The following is a 21,377-nucleotide window of genomic DNA, read 5'->3' as shown; positions in this document are numbered from 1 at the left end:
TATATAGTCATGAATTAAATTTATGGGATCAAATAACTTAATATTGTCATGTATATACATATTCAACCCTTTTGTGACAAAGCCTCTAGAAATATCTGGTGCAAGCAATTGCCTTCATAAGTCACATGCTTAGTGAAAGGAAGTCCACCTGTGTGAAATCTAAGTGTCACATGGTCTGTCAGTATATACACACACCTTTTCTGAAAGGTCACAGAGGCTGTAATCATTGAGCAACATGCACCACTAACCAAACACCACCATGAAGACCAAGGAGATCTCCACACAAGTCAGAGACAAAGAGCTTGAGAAGTACAAGTCAGGGTTGGGTTATAAAAAAAAAATCCCAATCTCTGATGATCCTCCTGGAGCACTATCTTATCCATTATCATTAAGTGAAAAGAACATGGTACCTACCACAGTAAACTTGCCAAATCTCTCAGCCTGTACAAGGAGGGCATTAACCCCTTCACGACATGTGCCATACATGTATTGCGCATGTCGTGTCTCCCCCTTTGATGTGGGTTCCGGCGGTGAGCTCACATCTTTCACGACACGTCAGCTGTTTTGAAGTCAGCAATTCTGCTACATATAGGTGATCTAATCATCTCCTGTATGTAGCAGAGCCGATTGAGTTATTGCAGCTTCTAGTCTCCCATGAAGACTATTGAAACATGCCAAGAGTGAAAAAAAATGTTTTTAAAAATAAAAAATATAAAAAGTTCAAATCACCTACCTTTCGCCCTATTCGAAATAAAAAAAAAAGTTAAAAAAAAAATAAAACAGACATATTTGGTATTGCCCGATCTATCAACAAAAAAAAGATTAACCTGATCGCTAAGGCTACGTTCACACTAGCGTTTCCCGTTTTGCGTCGGGCGACGCAGCGGCGACGCATGCGTCATGCGCCCCTATATTTAACATGGGGGACGCATGCGTTTTTTTTGTTGCGTTGTGCGACGCATGCGTCTTTTTTGCCGCTAGCGTCGGACCAAGAAAACGCAACAAGTTGCATTTTTCTTGCGTCCAAATTTCGGCAAAAACCGACGCATGCGTTGCAAAACGCAGCGTTTTTGCGTGCGTTGTCGCCGACGCAGCGGCGCACAACGCTAGTGTGAACGTAGCCTAAACGATGTAATGAGAAAAAAAAAGTCAAAATGCCAGAATTACGTTTTTTTGGTCACCGCAACATTGCATTAACCCGTTCATGACCCAGCCCATTTTGAACTTAATGACCTGGCCGTTTTTTGCAATTCTGACCAGTGTCCCTTTATGAGGTAATAACGCAGGAACGCTTCAACGGATCCTAGCGGTTCTGAGACTGTTTTTTCGTGACATATTGGGCTTCATGTTAGTGGTAAATTTAGGTCAATAAATTCTGCGTTTATTTGTGATAAAAACAGAAATTTGGCGAACATTTTGAAAATTTCGCAATTTTCACATTTTGAAATTTTATTCTGTTAACCAGAGAGTTATGTGACACAAAATAGCTAATAAATAACATTTCCCACATGTCTACTTTACATCAACACAATTTTGGAAACAACATTTTTTTTTGCTAGGAAGTTATAAGGGTTAAAATTTGACCAGCGATTTCTCATTTTTACAACGAAATTTACAAAACCATTTTTTTTAGGGACCACCTCACATTTGAAGTAAGTTTGAGGGGTCTATATGGCTGAAAATACCCAAAAGCGACACCATTCAAAAAACTGCACCCCTCAAGGTACACAACACCACATTCAAGAAGTTTATTAACCCTTCAGGTGCTTCACAGCAGCAAAAGCAACATGGAAGGAAAAAATGAACATTTAACTTTTTAGTCACAAAAATAATTTTTAGCAACAATTTTTTTATTTTCCCAATGGTAAAAGGAGAAACTGAACCACGAAAGTTGTTGTCCAATTTGTCCTGAGTACGCCGATACCTCATATGTGGGGGTAAACCACTGTTTGGGCACACGGCAGGGCTTGGAAGGGAAGGAGCACCATTTGACTTTTTGAATGAAAAATTGGCTCCACTCTTTAGCGTACACCATGTCGCGTTTGGTTTGGAGAGCCCCTGTGTGCCTAAAAATTGGAGTTCCCCCTCAAGTGACCCCATTTTAGAAACTGGACCCCCCAAGGAACTTATCTAGATGCCTAGTGAGCACCTTAAACCCTCAGGTGCTTCACAAATTAATCCGTAAAAATGAAAAAGTACTTTTTTTTTTTTCACAAAAAATTTCTTTTCGCCTCAATTTTTTCATTTTCACATGGGCAATAGGATAAAATGGATCCTAAAATTTGTTGGGCAATTTCTCCCGAGTACGCAGATACCTCATATGTGGGGGTAAACCACTGTTTGGGCACACGGCAGGGCTCGGAAGGGAAGGCGCGCCATTTGACTTTTTGAATGGAAAATTAGCTCCAATTGTTAGCGGACACCATGTCGCGCTTGGAGAGCCCCTGTGTGCCTAACCATTAGAGCTCCCCCACAAGTGACCCCATTTTGGAAACTAGACCCCCAAAGGAACTTATTTAGATGCATATTGAGCACTTTAAACCCCCAGGTGCTTCACAGAAGTTTATAACGCAGAGCCATGAAAATGAAAAAAAAATATTTTTCTTTCCTCAAAAATGATTTTTTAGCCTGGAATTTCCTATTTTGCCAAGGGTAATAGGAAAAATTGGACCCCGAATGTTGTTGTCCAGTTTGTCCTGAGTACGCTGATACCCCATATGTGGGGGTAAACCACTGTTTGGGCGCACGGCAGGGCTCAGAAGGGAAGGCACGCCATTTGGCTTTTTAAATGGAAAATTAGCTCCAATCATTAGCGGACACCATGTCGTGTTTGGAGAGTCCCTGTGTGCCTAAACATTGCAGATCCCCCACAAATGACCCCATTTTGGAAACTAGACCCCCAAAGGAACTAATCTAGATGTGTGGTGAGCACTTTGAACCCCCAAGTGCTTCACAGAAGTTTATAACACAGAGCCATGAAAATAAAAATAAAAAATTCTTTTCTCAAAAATGATTTTTTTAGTCCGCAATTTTTTATTTTCCCAAGGGTAACAGGAGAAATTTGACCGCAAAAGTTGTTGTCCAGTTTCTCTTGAGTACGCTGACACCCCATATGTGGGGGTAAACCACTGTTTGGGCACACGTCGGGGTTTGGAAGGGAAGTAGTGATATTTTGAAATGCAGACTTTGATGGAATGCTCTGCGGGCGTCACGTTGCGTTTGCAGAGCCCCTGATGTGCCTAAACAGTAGAAACTCCCCACAAGTGACCCCATTTTGGAAACTAGACCCCCAAAGGAACTTATCTAGATGTGTGGTGAGCACTTTGAACCCCAAAGTGCTTCACAGACGTTTACAACGCAGAGCTGTGAAAATAAAAAATCATTTTTCTTTCCTCAAAAATGATATTTTAGCAAGCAATTTTTTATTTTCACAAGGGTAACTGGAGAAATTGGACCCAAATAATTGTTGTGCAGTTTGTCCTGAGTATGCTGGTACCCCATATGTAGGGGTAAACCACTATTTGGGCACACGTCGGGGCTCGGAAGTGAGGGAGCACCATTTGACTTTTTGAATAAAAGATTGGCTGGAATCAATGGTGGCGCCATGTTGCGTTTGGAGACCCCCTGATGTGCCTAAACAGTGGAAACCCCTCAATTCTACCTCCAACACTAACCCCAACACACCCCTACCCCTAATCCCAACTGTAGCCATAACTCTAATCACAACCCTAATTCCAACCCTAACCCCTAAGGCTATGTGTTGTGAATTCTGCTTTTGGGCTCCCTCCGGTGGTTGTAGGTGGTAATGCACTTGTCCCTGGGCTGCAGTCTTAGACAGGTGTATCTGCTGATTGCAATTCTGACTGGGGTATTTAGGTTTGCAGGACACATTAGTCCTTTCCAGTTGTCAATGTTTCTTGGGAAGTGTTGGATCTTTGTCTGGCTTCTCCTGCTTAGCTGCCAATTCAGCAAAGATAAGTGTATGTTTCTTTTCCTGTGGCACACAAGCTGTGTGCTTATATTCTGTGCTATTCATTTGTTTTCTCTTGTCCAGCTTAGACTGTGTCAGTGTTTTCTCAGTCTTGTTGGATTCTCTGGAGTTGCAGATATACGCTCCACATCTTTAGTTAGATGGTGGAGTTTTTGTATTTTCTGCTGTGGATATTTTTGGAAGGATTTTAATACTGACCGCTTAGTATCCTGTCCTATCCTTTCCTATTTTAGCTAGAGTGGCCTCTTTTGCTAAATCCTGTTTCCTGCCTGCGTGTGTCTTTTCCTCTACTACTCACAGTCAATATATGTGGGGGGCTGCCTATCCTTTGGGGTTCTGCTCTGAGACAAGGTAGAATTCCTATTTCCATCTATAGGGGTATTTAGTCCTCCGGCTGTGTCGAGGTGTCTAGGATTTGTTAGGCACACCCCACGGCTACTTCTAGTTGCGATGTTAAGATCAGGATTTGCGGTCAGTATAGTTACCACCTACTCCAGTGAAAGTTTTCATGCTGCTCCAAGGTCACCTGATCATAACAGCTATGTGCTCACGTTGCGAATTCGTGTGAGATTTTTCAGCACCATTTTTGAAAAATCCGTGGGTAAAAGGCACTGCGTTTTACCTGTGGATTTACCGCGGATTTCCAGTGTTTTTTGTGCGGATTTCACCTGCGGATTCCTATTGAGGAACAGGTGTAAAACGCTGCGGAATCCGCACAAAGAATTGACATGCTGCGGAAAATACAACGCAGCGTTTTCGCGCGGTATTTTTCGCACCATGGGCACAGCGGATTTGGTTTTCCATAGGTTTACTTGGTACTGTAAACCTGATGGAACACTGCTGCGAATCCGCAGCGGCCAACCCGCTGCGGATCCGCAGCCAAATCCGCACAGTGTGCACATAGCCTAATTCTAAAGGTATGTGCACACACTGCGGAAAACTCTGCGGATCCGCAGCAGTTTCCCATGAGTTTACAGTTCAATGTAAACCTATGGGAAACAAAAATCGCTGTACACATGCTGCGGAAAAACTGCACGGAAACGCAGCGGTTTACATTCCGCAGCATGTCACTTCTTTCTGCGGATTCCGCAGCGGTTTTACAACTGCTCCAATAGTAAACTGCAGTTGTAAAACCGAAGCGAAATGCGTAGAATAACCGCGGTAAATCCGCAGCGATTTAGCACTGCGGATTTATCAAATCTGCTGCGGAAAAATCTGAAGAGGACCAGAATACGTGTGCACATACCGAAACCCTAACCCTAGTTCTTACCCCAACCTTAGTGGAAAAAAAAAATTAAAATTTCTTTATTTTATTATTGTCCCTACCTATGGGGTGACAAAGGGGGGGATGTCATTTATTTTTTTTATTTTGATCACTGTGATAGGATTTATCACAGTGATCAAAATGCACTTGAAACGAATCTGCCTGCCGGCAGATTCGGCGGGCGCACTGCACATGCGCCCGCCATTTTGGAAGATGGCGGCGCCCATGGAGAAGAAGGACGGACCCCGGGAGGCTCGGTAAGTATGATGGGGTGGGGGTGGGGGAGCACGGGGGGTGTGGATCGGAGCATGGGGGGGTGGATCGGAGCGCGGGGGGTGGAACGGAGAGCAGGGGGGGTGGATTGGAGCACGGGGGTGGGATTGGAGCACGGGGGAGCAGACAGGAGGACGGAGGGGAGCGGAGCAGTGTATAGGACTGATCGGAGGACTGGGGGGGGAAATCGGTGGCGGTGGGGGGGGTGCAGACCAGTGTGTCCAGCCATGGCCGATGATATTGAAGCATCGGCCATGGCTGGATTGTAATATTTCACCAGTTTTAATAGGTTAAATATTACAAATCGCTCTGATTGGCTGTTGAAAGTGAAACTGCCAATCAGAGCGATCGTAGCCACGGGGGGGGGGTGAAGCCACCCCCCCTGGGCTGTACTACCACTCCCCCTGTCCCTGCAGATCGGGTGAAAGCATTAAGCTACTTACTGGTAGCGGCATTTTTCGGAGGCCCATGACAGCACTACGAGAGAGGAGATCTGCCCTTCAGGAACCCTACAGATACAAAAGGGCGGCACCTCTCCCCATGCATCAGTTGTATTTCAGAGCCTGAGAGGACTACCGCGCACACAAATATACATTATATACAGTTTATATACAAACATAATCTATTGTACTAGAAACCACACGTGAGATCTATCCATCTCATTATATACATTATAGGAAGTGCAACCCCCACGTGAAAAGGGAGGGAACTAAGGGTGCTGTCATGGGCCTCCGAAAAATGCCGCTACCAGTAAGTAGCTTAATGCTTTATTCGGACTCCCATGACAGCACTACGAGAGAATTACAGAGATGTAAAGTACATTAGGGAGGGACTATAGCCTGTAGCACCCTTAACCCGAAGGTGAGATCAGAGGAGAACCCCAAGTCCAACCGATAATGTTTAAAAAAGGTGGAAGGGGAAGATCACGTAGCTGCCTTACATATCTGGTCGATCGATACTCCAGATCTTTCCGCCCAGGATGTAGCCATGGCCCGGGTGGAATGCTCCCTCAGATTCTGCGGAGCCGGACCTCCACCTGCAGTATAAGCCAGAGAGATAGCCTCCCTAATCCACTTCGCTAGTGTGTACTTTGACACTCTAAGCCCTTTCCTAGGACCTTGGAAGGATAAAAACAACGCATTCTCTCTCTTCCAAGCGTCAGTGACTGAGATATACTCTAATAGGCATCTCCTAACATCCAAAGTATGGAGTAGCTCCTCCTTAGGATTAGAAGGATTAGGGAGAAATGATGGTAGAACTATCTCCTGAGATCTGTGAGGCTACCTTTGGTAAATAAGCTGGGTCCGGTCTGAGGACTACTCTGTCCTGTAGAAACTCTGTATAAGGGGAAAGCCTAGAAAGAGCCTGTATGTCCCCTACGAGCAGATGTTATTGCCACCAAGAATGCTGTTTTGAGGGATAATTTAACTGAGGCTAAATGTAAGGGCTCAAATGGTTCCCTAATCAAAGCTGAAAGGACTAGGTTGAGATCCCAAGGTACCGATCTATTCTTGTGTATAGGTCTAGCTCTACTAGATGCTTTGATAAACCTTGATACCCAATAGTTATTAGCAATGTTACAGGAAAACAGGGCCCCCAGGGCTGAGACTTGTACTTTTAGCGTACTTGTAGATAGATTTAGCTCTAGCCCCTTCTGCAGGAATTCTAAAATCTGGTTGATTGGTATTCCTTCTTCAATATTAAAATTTGAAGAGGCTAGGAACTTTCTCCAAGTTCTACAGTAGATTTTAGTTGTTATGTTTCCTACTCTTCATAAGGGTATCAATTAGATTTGGGGAAAAACCTGTTTTTTAACAATGACCTCTCAAAAACCATGCCGTCAAATGGAGACCCTTCACTTGTGGATGGCTGATCGGACCTTGATGAAGTAAGTCCGGAAGTACCCAGGGGTCTTCCACTGACATGGTCCTGAGCCAGGAAAACCAAGCCCTTCGTGCCAAAATGGAGCGATCAGTATGATTCTCGCTTGATCCTCCCTTATCTTTCTGACCACCAGAGGCAATAGGCCCAGCGGGGGGGAACGCATAAGCCAACCGGAAATCCCATCTGATCAGGAAGGCATCCACTGCCAGTGGCTATTCCCTGGGATTTAGGGAACAGAATTTTTTTGTTTTTCTGTTGTCCTTGGTGGCAAATAAGTCCACCTCTGGATGACCCCACCTGCGGACAATCTGGTTGAAGATTTCTGTGTTCAGAGACCATTCTCCTTGTCTTAAGGTGTTTCGACTTAGAAAGTCTGCTGTTATATTTTCTTTCCCTTTTATATGTAATGCGGTTAAAGATAGAAAATGGTTCTCTGCTGTCTGGAGTAGGTGGTCCGCTACTTCCATCAGGGACTCGGAGTGTGTTCCACCTTGGTGATTCACGTAGGCCACTGCCACCTGGTTGTCGGAGAGGACTTTGACATGGTGACCCTGTAGATATACGAGGAGTTTCTTAATTTAGGGTATGTTCACACGTTCAGGATTTCCATCCTTTTTTTTTCAGGACAGTTTTTTTAAAAAACTGCAGCTCTTGGCAGAAAACGCAGGTCCTTTTTTTGGTCCTTTTTTGATGCGTTTTTTGATGCTTTTTTTATGCAGTTTTCTATGCAGAGACTGTGTGTTTCCTAGGAAGCTTTTTAGGGCTAAAATGGCTGAAAATACCCTAACCCTACCCCTACCCCTACCCCTATTCTAACCTTAGTGAAAAAAAAAAAAAAAAATTCTTAATTTTTTTATTGTCCCTACCAATGGGGGTGACAAAGTGGGGGGGGTGTCATTTACTATTTTTTTATTTTGATCACTGAGATATAACCTATCTCAGTGATCAAAATGCACTTTGGAGCGAATCTGCCGGCCGGCAGATTCGGCGGGCGCACTGCGCATGCGCCCGCCATTTTGCAAGATGGCGGCGCCCAGGGAGAAGACGGCCGGACGGACACCGGGACGCCGGGTAAGTATAAGGGGGGGGAGATTAGGGCACGGGGGGGGCATCGGAGCACTGGGGGGGGGCATCGGAGCACGGGGGGGGCATCGGAGCACGGGGGGGCGGGATCGGAGCACGGGGGGGCAGCCACACTCCGCCCACGCACTTCCGCCCACTCCCCCGCACTTCCTGCTGCAGCGGTTCTGCACATCAAATCGCAGTAAAACCCGCAGATATATTTTTGATCTGCGGGTTTTACTGCGATTTTGACCTCACAATGGAGGTCTATGGGTGCAGAACCGCTGCGGTTCAGGAAAAAGAAGTGACATGCTCCTTCTTTTTTGCCGCAGCTATTCTGCGCGGCTTTTTAAACGAAATTACGGACCATGTGCACAGCAGTGACTGTTTTCCATAGGGTTACATTGTTATGTACCCTGCATGGAAAACTGCTGCGGAACCGCAGCGGCAATACCGCTGCGGTTCCGCAGTAAAAAACGCACTGTGTGAACATGGCCTTAGAGTTCAATTGCCATCAACTCCCTCTGATTGGAAGAGGCTGATATTTGGGGGGTCCCATAGACCCTGAACTACAACGTCACCCATGTGTGTCCCCCACCCTGTGGGGCTGGCGTCCGTTGTGATTACCCGAGTCACCTGTGTCACCCAGGGAACTCCTGCTGACAGATTGTCTTCCTCTAGCCACCATTTAAGAGATGCAAGAACCACTGGACTTAATGTCATCTGACCCTGCAAGGAACCCTGTAAGGTTCTATCATAATCCAGAACCTCAAACTGTAAAGGTCTGGAGTGGAACTGGGCCCAACGGATGGCAGGAATACAAGAAGTTAGGGAACCTAACAGTGACATAGCCTGTCTAAGGGTCATGGATGGTTTATTAATTGCTTTTAACACCTGTTGTTGGATATGAAGTAATTTATCAGGTGGAAGACAGCATTGTTGGGACTCGGAATTTAACAACAGCCCTAGGAATCTCTGGATTTTTAGGGGCTGTAATCGGGATCTTTCATAATTTATGATCCAGCCCAGATGTTCTAGTTTAGTCATAGCTGTTTTTACTTGAGTAAGGCAATGGTCTGCTGAATTTCCCACTATAAGGAAATCATCCAGATAAGGAATAATGAGAATATTGAATTCTCGTAAGTGCGCCATGACCTCAGCAACTACTTTAGTAAATACACTGGGAGATGCTGAGAGGCCGAAGGGAAGAGCTCTAAATTGAAAATGGCGAACAATACCTCCCATAGATACCGCTACACGTAGAAACCTCTGGAAGTTTCTATGGATAGTAACATGATCGTATGCATCCTTTAAATCCACAACTACCATGAAGCAGTGTTTGAACAACATCTTTATTGCAGAGCTGATTGACTCCATTTTAAAGGTAGTATTAACCAGGTACTCATTAAGGGATTTAAGATTAATAATAGTCCTAAATGATGTGTATGGTTTTTGAATCAGAAATAGAGGAGAGTAGAATCCTCTTCCTCTTTCTGACTCTGAGACCTCAATCAGCACCTTTTTAAGGCATAAATTCATGATCTCTGCCTCTAAAGCCGTCTGTTCAATAGTGGAGGAACGTAAGGGGGTTAGCATAAATTTATCCCGAGGCCAGTGAATAAATTCCAGTTTCAGACCTTCCGATATAATACCTCGGACCCAGTCACTGTTTGTGATGTTAGTCCATGCGGAAGAGAAGGCCGACAATCTCCCTCCCACAGGGATTGCTAGTCATTGGTCTGGTTTCTTACGTTTTTTTGAGGAACGGTGGAACATGTAACCCGTACCTCTCCCGCGTCTATCCTCCCATCTAAAATTATCTCTAGAGGGCGAGGATGCGCGCTTCCTTCCACGACCAAATCTCCTTCTGTTGAATGGACGCCGTTAAGAGGCTGATGATAAATTAGGGAATTTCTTCTCGTCATCCCCCGCCTTTTCAAGCAGCTCATCCAAGGTTGGTCCAAAGAGATATTCCCCTTTGCATGGGATAGAGCATAACTTGGATCTTGACTAAATGTCACCTGACCAACACTTCAACCATAAGGCTCTACGAGCCGCGTTGGAGAGTCCTGCCGCTCTGGCCGCCATTTTGACCGAATCCACCGAAGCGTCCGACAGGAAAGCAGCAGCATCCTGGATCACTGGGAGCGCACTTAGAATTGAATTTCTGGAAGCGCCTTCTTTAAGCTGGGACTCCAACTGTTCCAGCCAGACCATTAGGGATCTGGCTGTACATGTCGCGGCTACTGCCGGTCTCAAAGATCCGGCTGCCATCTCCCAGGTACCTTTAAGGAAGGTATCCGCCTTCCTGTCAAGAGGGTCTCTAAGGGACCCCATGTCCTCAAAAGGTAATGCGGCTCTTTTTGATGCCTTCGCCACTGCAGCATCTAATTTAGGGGCCTTGTCCCAGGTATCCACAGCCGCATCCTCAAAGGGGTACCTGCGCTTTAAAGCTGGTGGCAATGAACCTTTCTTCTCCGGTTTTTTCCATTCCCGGAGAATCAGGTCTTGAATCTTATCATTCACCGGAAAGGATCTACGTTTCTTGTGATCCAGGCCGCTGAACATTAGCTCCTGACGGGAAAGCTGCGTCTTAGGTTCTTCTAAGCCCATCGTACCTCTGACCGACTTAACTAATTTATCCACCCGGTCCAGAGGCAGACAGAACCTTCCTCCTTATCTTCCGCCGAAGAATCAGAGATCACCGGAGCTCTCTGTTTTGAACTTCCCGCCTGGGACAGAGACTGCAGGGATTCCCTTACTTCCATACGGATCATCTCCTTAGATTAGCCGTAGAAGCAGATTCTTCCGCTACCTAGGGGAGAACAATAAGGGTGATACCATCTATCTAGCCTGATGTCACTCAACCCCTCCACTCCTGTAGACTTCACCGTCTGTTGTATACAGGAGGCGCATAATTTTTTAGGGTAAGAATCTGGTAAAGAGACTTCACAAAGGGCGCACTCCTTATGTTTCGTTTTTGCACTTTTCTTCCCCTAGAATGACAAAGTATAAGGGGCCCGCGTCACTGAGTGAACATTCACATAGATCACTTACCAGTGCACGCCAAAGAAAAAGGTACCGGAACACGAGGGGGCTCTTTGCCAGTCGAAGCTCTACATCCTTGCCTGGATGAGCTTTTATGGCTGGACTGGTCACTTCTGACATGCTCCTTCTCCACGGCTTTCTGCCGCACTTTATCCAGAAGCTGAGGCTGCTGCTCACCATCGTCTGCAATGATGAAGCTGTGGCCAAAAGCAGGGCTCTATTGCCAACACCTGCTTATATCCCCCTGTATTCCGGTCAGCAGGCTGCCTGGCGTCCTCCCTATTGGCTCCTGCTGTTCAGGCTGCAGCTGGGAGGTCAGCGGTGGCAAATGCAGAAAACCGGCGTCTGGACCCATGGGCGCCGCCATCTTGGAACGACTGCACATGCGCAGCCACCCCGTGAACCGGAAGTGCCCGCTGACTCCACCCCCGGCGCCACAGCGTTCCGGAAACGCTCAGAGCGATGCAGGACGCCGGGGATGGACAGCAGCGCTCCGGACGGCGCTCCACCTCCGACGCTGCCACTACACCACCCCGCCACACTGCATGAACCAGGGGGGGTGATTAATACTTACCAACGCCGGCGCTTCATGGAGACCAGGAATCCTCCGGACCCAGCTCCCTGCTGCCAACGCCACCGACATGCAGTCCAGCCAGGACCACCGTGGCGCCTCCAGGGACTTCCGCACCGGCCGAGGTAGGAGACCCCCCCCGCTACCAGATTCGGCCGGCCTGGGACTTCTACGAGATGTTATCTGTAGGATCCTGTCCCTCCAGGAACAGGAAACCAACTGATGCATGGGGAGAGGTGCCGCCCTTTTGTATCTGTAGGTTTCCTGTTCCTGAAGGGCGGATCCCCTCTCTCGTAGTGCTGTCATGGGAGTCCGAATAAATTGGAGTGAACCCTTTCACCCCATCTGCAGGGACGCGATCTTTCCATGACGCCACATAGGCGTCATGGGTCAGATTGGCACCGACTTTCATGACGCCTACGTGGCGTCAAAGGTCGGGAAGGGGTTAAAATGCAATAATGGGTGATCAAAACATCATATCTGCACCAAAATGGAATCAAAAATATCAGCTCGGCGTCCAAAAATTAAGCCCTCACCCAACCCGAGATCACAAAAAATGGAGACGCTATGATTCTTGGAAAATGAAGCAACTTTGTTTTTTGTTTTTTTTAAACAGACTTTGGATTTTTTTTCACCACATAAATAAAAAAGAACCTAGAGATGTTTGGTGTCTATGAACTCCTAATGACCTGGAGAATCATAGTAGCAGGTCAGTTTTAGTGTTTGGTGAACATGGGAAAAAAAAATCCAAAAAAACAATTGTGGTATTGCACTTTTTGGCAATTTCATCGCACTTTGAATTTTATTCCCGTTTTTGAGTACATGATATAGTAAAACCAATGGTATCGTTCAAAAGTACAACTTGTCCCGCAAAAAACAAGCCCTGACATGGCCATATTACATAGTTACATAGTTATTAAAGTTGAAGGAAGACTATATGTCCATCTAGTTCAACCCATAGTCTAACCTAACATGCCCTAACATGTTGATCCAGAGGAAGGCAAAAAAAACCCATGTGGCAAAGAGTAAGCTCCACATTGGGGAAAAAAATTCCTTCCCGACTCCACATACGGCAATCAGACTAGTTCCCTGGATCAACGCCCTATCAAGGAATCTAGTGTATATACCCTGTAACATTATACTTTTCCAGAAAGGTATCCAGTCCCCTCTTAAATTTAAGTAATGAATCACTCATTACAACATCATACGGCAGAGTTCCATAGTCTCACTGCTCTTACAGTAAAGAATCCGCGTCTGTTATTATGCTTTAACCTTTTTTCCTCCAAACGCAGAGGATGCCCCCTTGTCCGTTTCAGGTGTATGATTAAAAAGATCATCAGAAAGGTCTTTGTACTGTCCCCTCATATATTTATACATTAAAATAAGATCACCCCTTAGTCTTCGTTTTTCCAAACTAAACAGCCCCAAGTGTAATAACCTATCTTGGTATTGCAGACCCCCCAGTCCTCTATTCACAGAAAAATAAAAAAAGTTATGGGTCTGAAAAGAAGGGGAGCGAAAAACAAACGCAAAAGGTCTCAGTTTTGAAGGGGTTAAACAGAGGGACAGCACAGAGACCAAAGGTAACCCTGAAGGAGAAGCACAGTTCCCAATCAGAGGCTGGAGTATCTGTCCATATGACGACAATAAGCCATACACTCCATAGAGTTGGCCTTTATGGAAGAGAGGGCAGAAAAACTTTTACATACACACAGAACCAGACCCCAATCAGAGGACAATAAAACATTCCTTATCTAAGAACTGGTCGAATATTTATGGACATAACTGTTTATCACTCATTGTAATTCTGCTTCATGTCACTTGTCTTATCCATGTTTTTTTTTTTGTTTTGTCTTTCTGTTCTGTGTTGTGTATAAATATGTGATTCTTCAGAATTTCTTTTAGTCTGTGCCTGATGAAGACACCTGAGTAGTCTCGAAAGCTTGCAATTTGTTACCATATTTTCAGTTAGCGATTAAAAGGTATCAACCACTGAGGACTCTCAATTCTAAATATTTTTCTATCTACTGGCTAACACGGTACCAAGATATATATCATTCCTGTACACAAAAACCTGTAAGGCTCGTTTTGAGTTTGTCAAAATACATGTGTGAGACTCCCCAAGTGTATGGAGGAAGCGCTGCTTGGTCAGATGAAACCAAAATTTAATTTTTTAGCCACTAAGATAAATGCTATGTCTAGAGCCAAACAAACACAGCTCATCACCTCAAGAACACAAACACTACAGTATCATGCTGTGGGAATTTTTTTTGGCAGCAGGGAAAAGGAAAATGGATGGTTCAAAATATAGGGATATTCTTGAGTAAAACTTATTTCAGTCTGTCAGTGATTTGAGACTGGGGTGGAGACTCACCTTCCAAAAAAAAAACATACTGCTAAAGCAACACTCGAGTGGTTTAAGGGGAAATGTGTAAATGTTTTGAAGTGGCCTAGTCAAAGCCCAGACCTTAATCCAATTGAGAATCTGTGGTCTGACTTTAAGATTGCTGTTCACCAGAGGAAACCATCTAAGTTGAAGCTTGAACTTGGAGCAACTGTAATTGCCGCAAAAGGAGGCTCTATAAAGTACTGACTTTAGAATAATTATGCAGGCTGAAGTTTTCAGTTGTTTTGTTCTACTTGTTCGTTGCTTCACAATAAAAAGAATACCAAATGTTCCCAGTTGTAGGTATGTTCTTTACATGAACTGATGCAAACCTTGAAAAAAAAAACTTTGAAATTCCAGGTCGTGAGGTAGCAAAACACAAAAAATGCCAAAGGTGGTGAATACTTTAGCAAGCCACTGTAAAAGGTCAAACAGTTGTAAAAGCTGCTCCTTCTAAAACACAGCTTTATCTGGATACTAATACTCCTGAAACAGTTTTGAAGTTAATGAAGCTTATAATTAGTGATGAGCAAATATACTTGCTACTCGAGGTTTCTCGAGCATGCTCGGGTGACCTCCGAGTATTTTTTTAGTGCTCGGAGATTGTTTTCCTCACCTGAGCTGAATGATTTACATCTGTTAGCCAGCATAAGTACATGTGGGGATTCCCTAGCAACCAGGCAACCCCCACATGTACTTATGCTGGCTAACAGATGTAAATCATTCAGCTGCGGCGATGAAAACTAAATCTCTGAGCACTAAAAAATACTCGGAGGACTCCTAAGCGTGCTCGGGAAATCTCAAGTAACGATTATATTCGCTCATGACTACTTATAATCTTTAAAGTCTGTTTAGCACCCTCAAAAGTAATAGAACTATTAAAACAAACAAATACAAAATGTTACTTTTATTCAGGCCTGAGATTAGCTGCAGCAGTCAGATACCATACTGGCCAAAATCGCTGCTAAAATGTAAACTAAGACCAGCATGAAATCACAGAAGCATTTGCACAAGGGTAGAACTCTTTCTTTCCTTTTCACCTTATAACTCTTGCTGCCTCTATTTTTATTTCTATTTCTTGGATGTCTACCTTAACTATTATTTTATATAAGATTTTGTAAAAAAAAAAAAATATTTAAAAAGAGCCATTGTATACGCAAATTATCTAAATACAAAGCTACCCATATTGTGTGCAAGTGTAATATGCACTAACAATATTAGAAAGTAATTATCCCAGTATAGCTCTACTTCATAAATTTTGAGAAATTAAATTAGTAAAATGTCAGAAATAATAGTAATTAAGATATTAAAGAATAATAATTGGGAAAATAAATAATTAGTTTTATGACATCATGATATCAGGTTGTGGTGCAGGTGCATTCACTAACATGAAGTGAAGAAAGAACAACAACCATCAGCTCACTGAATTGAGAAATGCCTGGAATGAAGGTGCAGTGCACGGAGACTTCAAGATGGTTTCCTGAGTATGACAGCCATAGGAAGGACAAAAGGAAAACCCAGAAACCACAAGAAAAAAAAAAAATAAAAACTATCAAATTTATTGTTGAACTATAAAAAGGTAGAAAAAAAAAATAAAGAAGAAAAAAAACATGAATATTAGTGCTAAAGTCGGATGTTAGCTCTAATATGCATTTGTAATTTTTTTCCTTCATTTTTTTTATATGCCTACAATAAATGTGATGTTTTAGATTTTTTCTTGTGGGTGCTGGATTTTCCCTTCCTATGGCATTAGTATGAAGTACCTGGTAAACCTGGTAAGTACAGTAATTGACTCCCTGCAGAGAAATGTGCCACTATTATGCTTAACAGGAAGACTTGATCAGTTATAATTTCAACGTAAAATAAATTCAATGTAAAATAACATCACAAGGTCAGGAATTTTACAGGTTTATGGACCTATATTAAATAGAAATGCTATCATTCCGAGGATCTTTGGGGTAAAAAAAAAAAGGTTATCTGAAATTGTAGGAAAAAAAATGAATTTTCAGTTTGCTTCCTCACTTTGTACCAAAGGCTCCCTTTCTTGCACTGTACTGTTAGTTTCCAATAAGTTTGACCTATCAAAAGAAAACAATATATTATTAGCAGTTGTTAAGCAGACAATACCCATATATTGAATGTAAATTTGTCCAATGGCTATCTGCTCTCAATTTGGATATTTCCAGTCAAAGAGGGAGGAGAATATGTGAATTTCACATATCCAGCTGCAAATATATTCTAGGGAAACAGATCAATAAAAGAGCAGATACTAGCAAACAGTTAAGTTGACCCTATACATATAAATTAATCAGTGTAATCCGCTGTTATTTATGCGCATCTTCAAAAAAGGTTTATACCATGTATTTAATTGGCACATTGGGTGTCATAGAAAACACACACACTAGACATGATCAGAACTTTTAAAATTCGAATTAACCAGCTTTGGCAAATTTCCCAAATAACACTGATTTTCAGCAAATAATTTTGCCATAAATCCCAATACTGCAAAGACTAATTACCCCAAAATTGTGTGTATAACACTGAGGCCACCATGAACTGTACCGAACCCCTTTGGAACTCTTTAATACAAAACAGCCGCATTAATGTCCAAGTGACTTCAACCTCTCTGGCAAGGGAAAAACAGATGGGAACAGAAGTATTTGTGTGGCATGTACAGATGAACTGTTGGACTGTTGCAACGAGGGGATTTTTACTTAACGTAAAACCTCCATCTCATAGTCTTCATTGACTATACCTTGCCTACCAGAACCAGTCTCTTCAATTTAGTTAAAAAGCACTGAGAGAAAGCCAAAGGAATTAAAACACGAAAAGGAAAATAATGCACACCCGACCAGCCAACTAAGGATGGGAGCCGACTCCCCCAATGAGGACTACAAGAAAGATCATTTTATAGTGAGTAAAAAAATCCTCACTTCTCATTTGTCTCATTGGGAGGACACAGTAACCGTGGGACGTCCCAAAGCTGTCGAAGGGATGGAAATAACGTAAATATTATACAGTTACCAGAGAACGTTTTCCCACCCTTGCTCAAGCGTTTGCCTGAGCAACTGCTACTTACAGTAATTTCCTCCCCAGATTTGCATCTGCAGGAGCAAAGGTGTGGACCTTGTAAAACTTATGAGCAAATGGCTGCCTTTCAGAGCTGTAAGGTCCATACCTCGTGAAGAAATGCCCGGGAAGCTCTTGCAGTCCACACAGAGAGCCCTAACCCTGAATGGGTGAGCACCGGTACCTACTTTATAAGCCTTGTTAATTTTTTAACTACCCAAGCAAGCAATTATAAGCCTAGAGGCAGTCTGACCTCTGCCAGAGCATACCGGGATGACAGAAAGATATCCGAACGGAGCCTTAAGAGGCAGGCAGAGCTTCACAGATACTGACCACCTCCATCCACAGGTGCATCTCACAAAATTAGAATATCATCAAAAAGTAAATTTATTTCAGCTCATATATTAGATAGAGTAAAAAAACAAACACAGTGATGTATTTCAGGTGTTTGTTTTTATTAATGTTGAGGAATATGGCTTACAGTTAATGAAAACCCAAAAGTCATTATCTCAGTAGATTAGAATACTTTATAACACCAGCTTGGAAAAATGATTTTAAAATCCGAAATGTTGGCCTACTGAAATGTATGTTCAGTAAATGCACTCAATACATGGTCGGGGCTCCTTTTGCATCAATTACTAAATCAATGCAGCGTGGCATGGAGGCGATCAGCCTGTGGCATTGCTGAGGTGTTATGGAAGCCCAGGTTGCTTTGATAGCAGCCTTCAGCTTGTCTGCATTGTGGGGTCCGGTGTCTCATCTTCCTCTTGACAATACTCCATAGCTTAAAATGATAACTTGAATGATGAAATCTGTCTTATGGTTGTTTCTTAATCTTTATTTTTAGTTTTGTGTTAATGATATTCTCAGGCCCTAAGGTGGGGTTGGTGTATGTGGTGCTCTGATTAGCTATTCATAATGCAGACTGTTGACAGGTCACGGCTCCCTCAGTGACCTGCCCCCTAGTTTACATAATGAATATCATCACATATTGAATGAAAAAAAAATGCTTCTGCAGACAGGTGCCAGCCGTGGCACCTGCGCTGCAGCATAATTGCATGGTTACTGTGCACATAATCCCTGTTGCTGATTTAATTGAGCGAGGAAAAAATGAAGCCCGGCACACCTGCGCAGTAGCAGCTATCAGTGTGTATAGAGATCCGATAGCTGCTATTGCGCAGGCGCCATCTTGCTGGAGAAGAAAAAAAAATCCTCCTCCAAGATGACACCACCCACGCCTGCGCAATAACAGCTGTCGGCGATCTCCTAGAGCTGCTACTGCGCAGGCGGCACCATCTTTGAGGAGGACTTTTTTTTTTTCTTCACCAGAAAGATGGCGCTGCCAGCACAACAGCAGCTATCGGATCTCTATACAAACAGATAGCTGCTACTGCGCAGGCGTGGCGGGTGCCATTTTCAAATTTATTTTTTTCCCCCCCTCACTCAAATAAGCAAAAGGGATTAAGTGCACAATAACCATGCGAGGTGGAGGTGTACAGGGCTAAATTGGGAGAAACAGAGTATCTGCTAGGACTCAAGACTCTTCAAAATAAGATGCTACCATAGACAATGACCATTGTGAAGTCAAGGTACACTGAATGCGTCAAGGTACATGGTTTAGCCGTACAGGCGCAAGAGGATATCCACTGAACAATACAGCTTATACTCTCTGCTGCTACATGGGTGAAACAAAGTGCACAATTACACCATGTTTCCCTCTTTTAAAAGAAATCCATCTGAAAAAGAAAAAAGGGTAGCTCTTAAACTGGTCTCCAAAGTCCTAGAATAGGTCTGAGACTCAGAGCTCAGTTGCCTACAAGTGACACTATGAATAACTGAAGAGCCTGATGCTGGCAGGCAAGGTATAATTTGCTGGGGAGCAGCCATTCTTCAATACCGGTAGTTGCATGTATAGTGTCAGCTGACTATCAAACAGTTACTGTGTCCCCAATGAGAATTTTTTTTTTTTTTTTACACAACACATACACTGGTGAGGTAGACAATTGTGTTTCAATTTTTGGAATGTGGAGATTTTTTATTTTGCAAACGATATATATATATAAATATATATATATCTCTCGAGTGGCGCAAAAAGTATTGCTAGAGATGATATGGGGTTAATAGATCTGCTGCGAGCATAAACAATCCCCACCCAAGATTGTGCAAAAAGGACTATAAAAACAAAGATCCACAAAAGTGCATCCAAATGTTCGCGCTGATAAATCCCCTGTATATTGGGTACATATGCACAGAAGTCCGCAAGAACTAGTAAATAAAAATGTCTGTATAATCCTTGAATAGGAAAAAAAAAAAAAATTTTAAGAAATATTGAGCACCTAATGAGTGCACACAAATGCTATATAGTGACTGTTTTTATATAGCATTTGTGTGCACTCATTAGGTGCTCAATTAAATTGCCCTCCTTGTTTGCCATGTACGACTACTACTACTGACCCTCCTTGTTTGCAATGTACGACTACTACTACTGACCCTCCTTGTTTGCAATGTACGACTACTACTACTGACCCTCCTGGTTTGCAATGTACGACTACTACTACTGACCCTCCTGGTTTGCAATGTACGACTACTACTACTGACCCTCCTTGTTTGCAATGTACGACTACTACTACTGACCCTCCTTGTTTGCAATGTACTACTACTGACCCTCCTTGTTTGCAATGTACTACTACTACTACTGACCCTCCTTGTTTGCAATGTACGACAACTACTACTGACCCTCCTTGTTTGCAATGTACGACTATTACTACTGACCCTCCTGGATTGCAATGTACTACTACTACTACTGACCCTCCTTGTTTGCAATGTACGACTACTACTAATACTGACCCTCCTTGTTTGCAATGTATGACTACTACTACTGACCCTCCTTGTTTGCAATGTACGACTACTACTACTGACCCTCCTTGTTTGCAATGTACAACTACTGACCCTCCTTGTTTGAAATGTACTACTACTACTGACCCTCCTTGTTTGCAATGTACTACTACTGACCCTCCTTGTTTGCAATGTACGACTACTACTACTGACCCTCGTTTGCAATGTACTACTACTACTACTGACCCTCCTTGTTTGCAATGTACGACTACTGACCCTCCTTGTTTGCAATGTACTACTACTACTACTGATCCTCCTTGTTTGCAATGCACGACTACTACTACTGACCCTCCTTGTTTGCAATGTACTACTACTGACCCTCCTTGTTTGCAATGTACTACTACTACTACTACTACTGACCCTCCTTGTTTGCAATGTACGACTACTGACCCTCCTTGTTTGCAATGTACTACTACTACTGATCCTCCTTGTTTGCAATGCACGACTACTACTACTGACCCTCCTTGTTTGCAATGTACTACTACTGACCCTCCTTGTTTGCAATGTACTACTACTACTACTACTGACCCTCCTTGTTTGCAATGTACTACTACTGACCCTCCTTGTTTGCAATGTACTACTACTACTGACCCTCCTTGTTTGCAATGTACGACTACTACTACTGACCCTCCTTGTTTGCAATGTACTACTACTACTACTGACCCTCATTGTTTGCAATGTACGACTACTACTACTGACCCTCCTTGTTTGCAATGTACTACTACTACTACTGACCCCCCTTGTTTGCAATGTACGACTACTGACCCTCCTTGTTTGCAATGTACTACTACTACTACTGACCCTCCTTGTTTGCAATGTACGACTACTACTACTGACCCTCCTTGTTTGCAATGTACGACTACTGACCCTCCTTGTTTGCAATGTACTACTACTACTATTGACCCTCCTTGTTTGCAATGTACGACTACTACTA

General features: G+C 43.5%; 1 protein-coding gene across 2 annotated transcripts in view; it reads right to left on the bottom strand.

Moving 5' to 3' along the window:
* Window positions 1-15,371: 15,371 nt before the first annotated feature.
* SLC18B1 (solute carrier family 18 member B1) overlaps window positions 15,372-21,377 on the bottom strand; it is a 72,563-nt gene continuing 66,557 nt past the window's right edge. For both annotated transcript variants that reach the window (XM_069726003.1, XM_069726004.1), the window contains exon 14: window positions 15,372-16,557. In XM_069726003.1, coding sequence (XP_069582104.1) covers window positions 16,485-16,557 — 73 coding nt within the window. In that variant the 3' untranslated portion in view covers window positions 15,372-16,484. The remainder of the gene's footprint in view (window positions 16,558-21,377) is intronic.

Source organism: Ranitomeya imitator, chromosome 5, assembly GCF_032444005.1.
Source record: "Ranitomeya imitator isolate aRanImi1 chromosome 5, aRanImi1.pri, whole genome shotgun sequence".
NCBI lineage: Eukaryota > Metazoa > Chordata > Amphibia > Anura > Dendrobatidae > Ranitomeya > Ranitomeya imitator.
The sequence above is the reverse complement of the archived record's forward strand: the minus strand, read 5'-3'. Positions and strand labels throughout refer to the sequence as shown.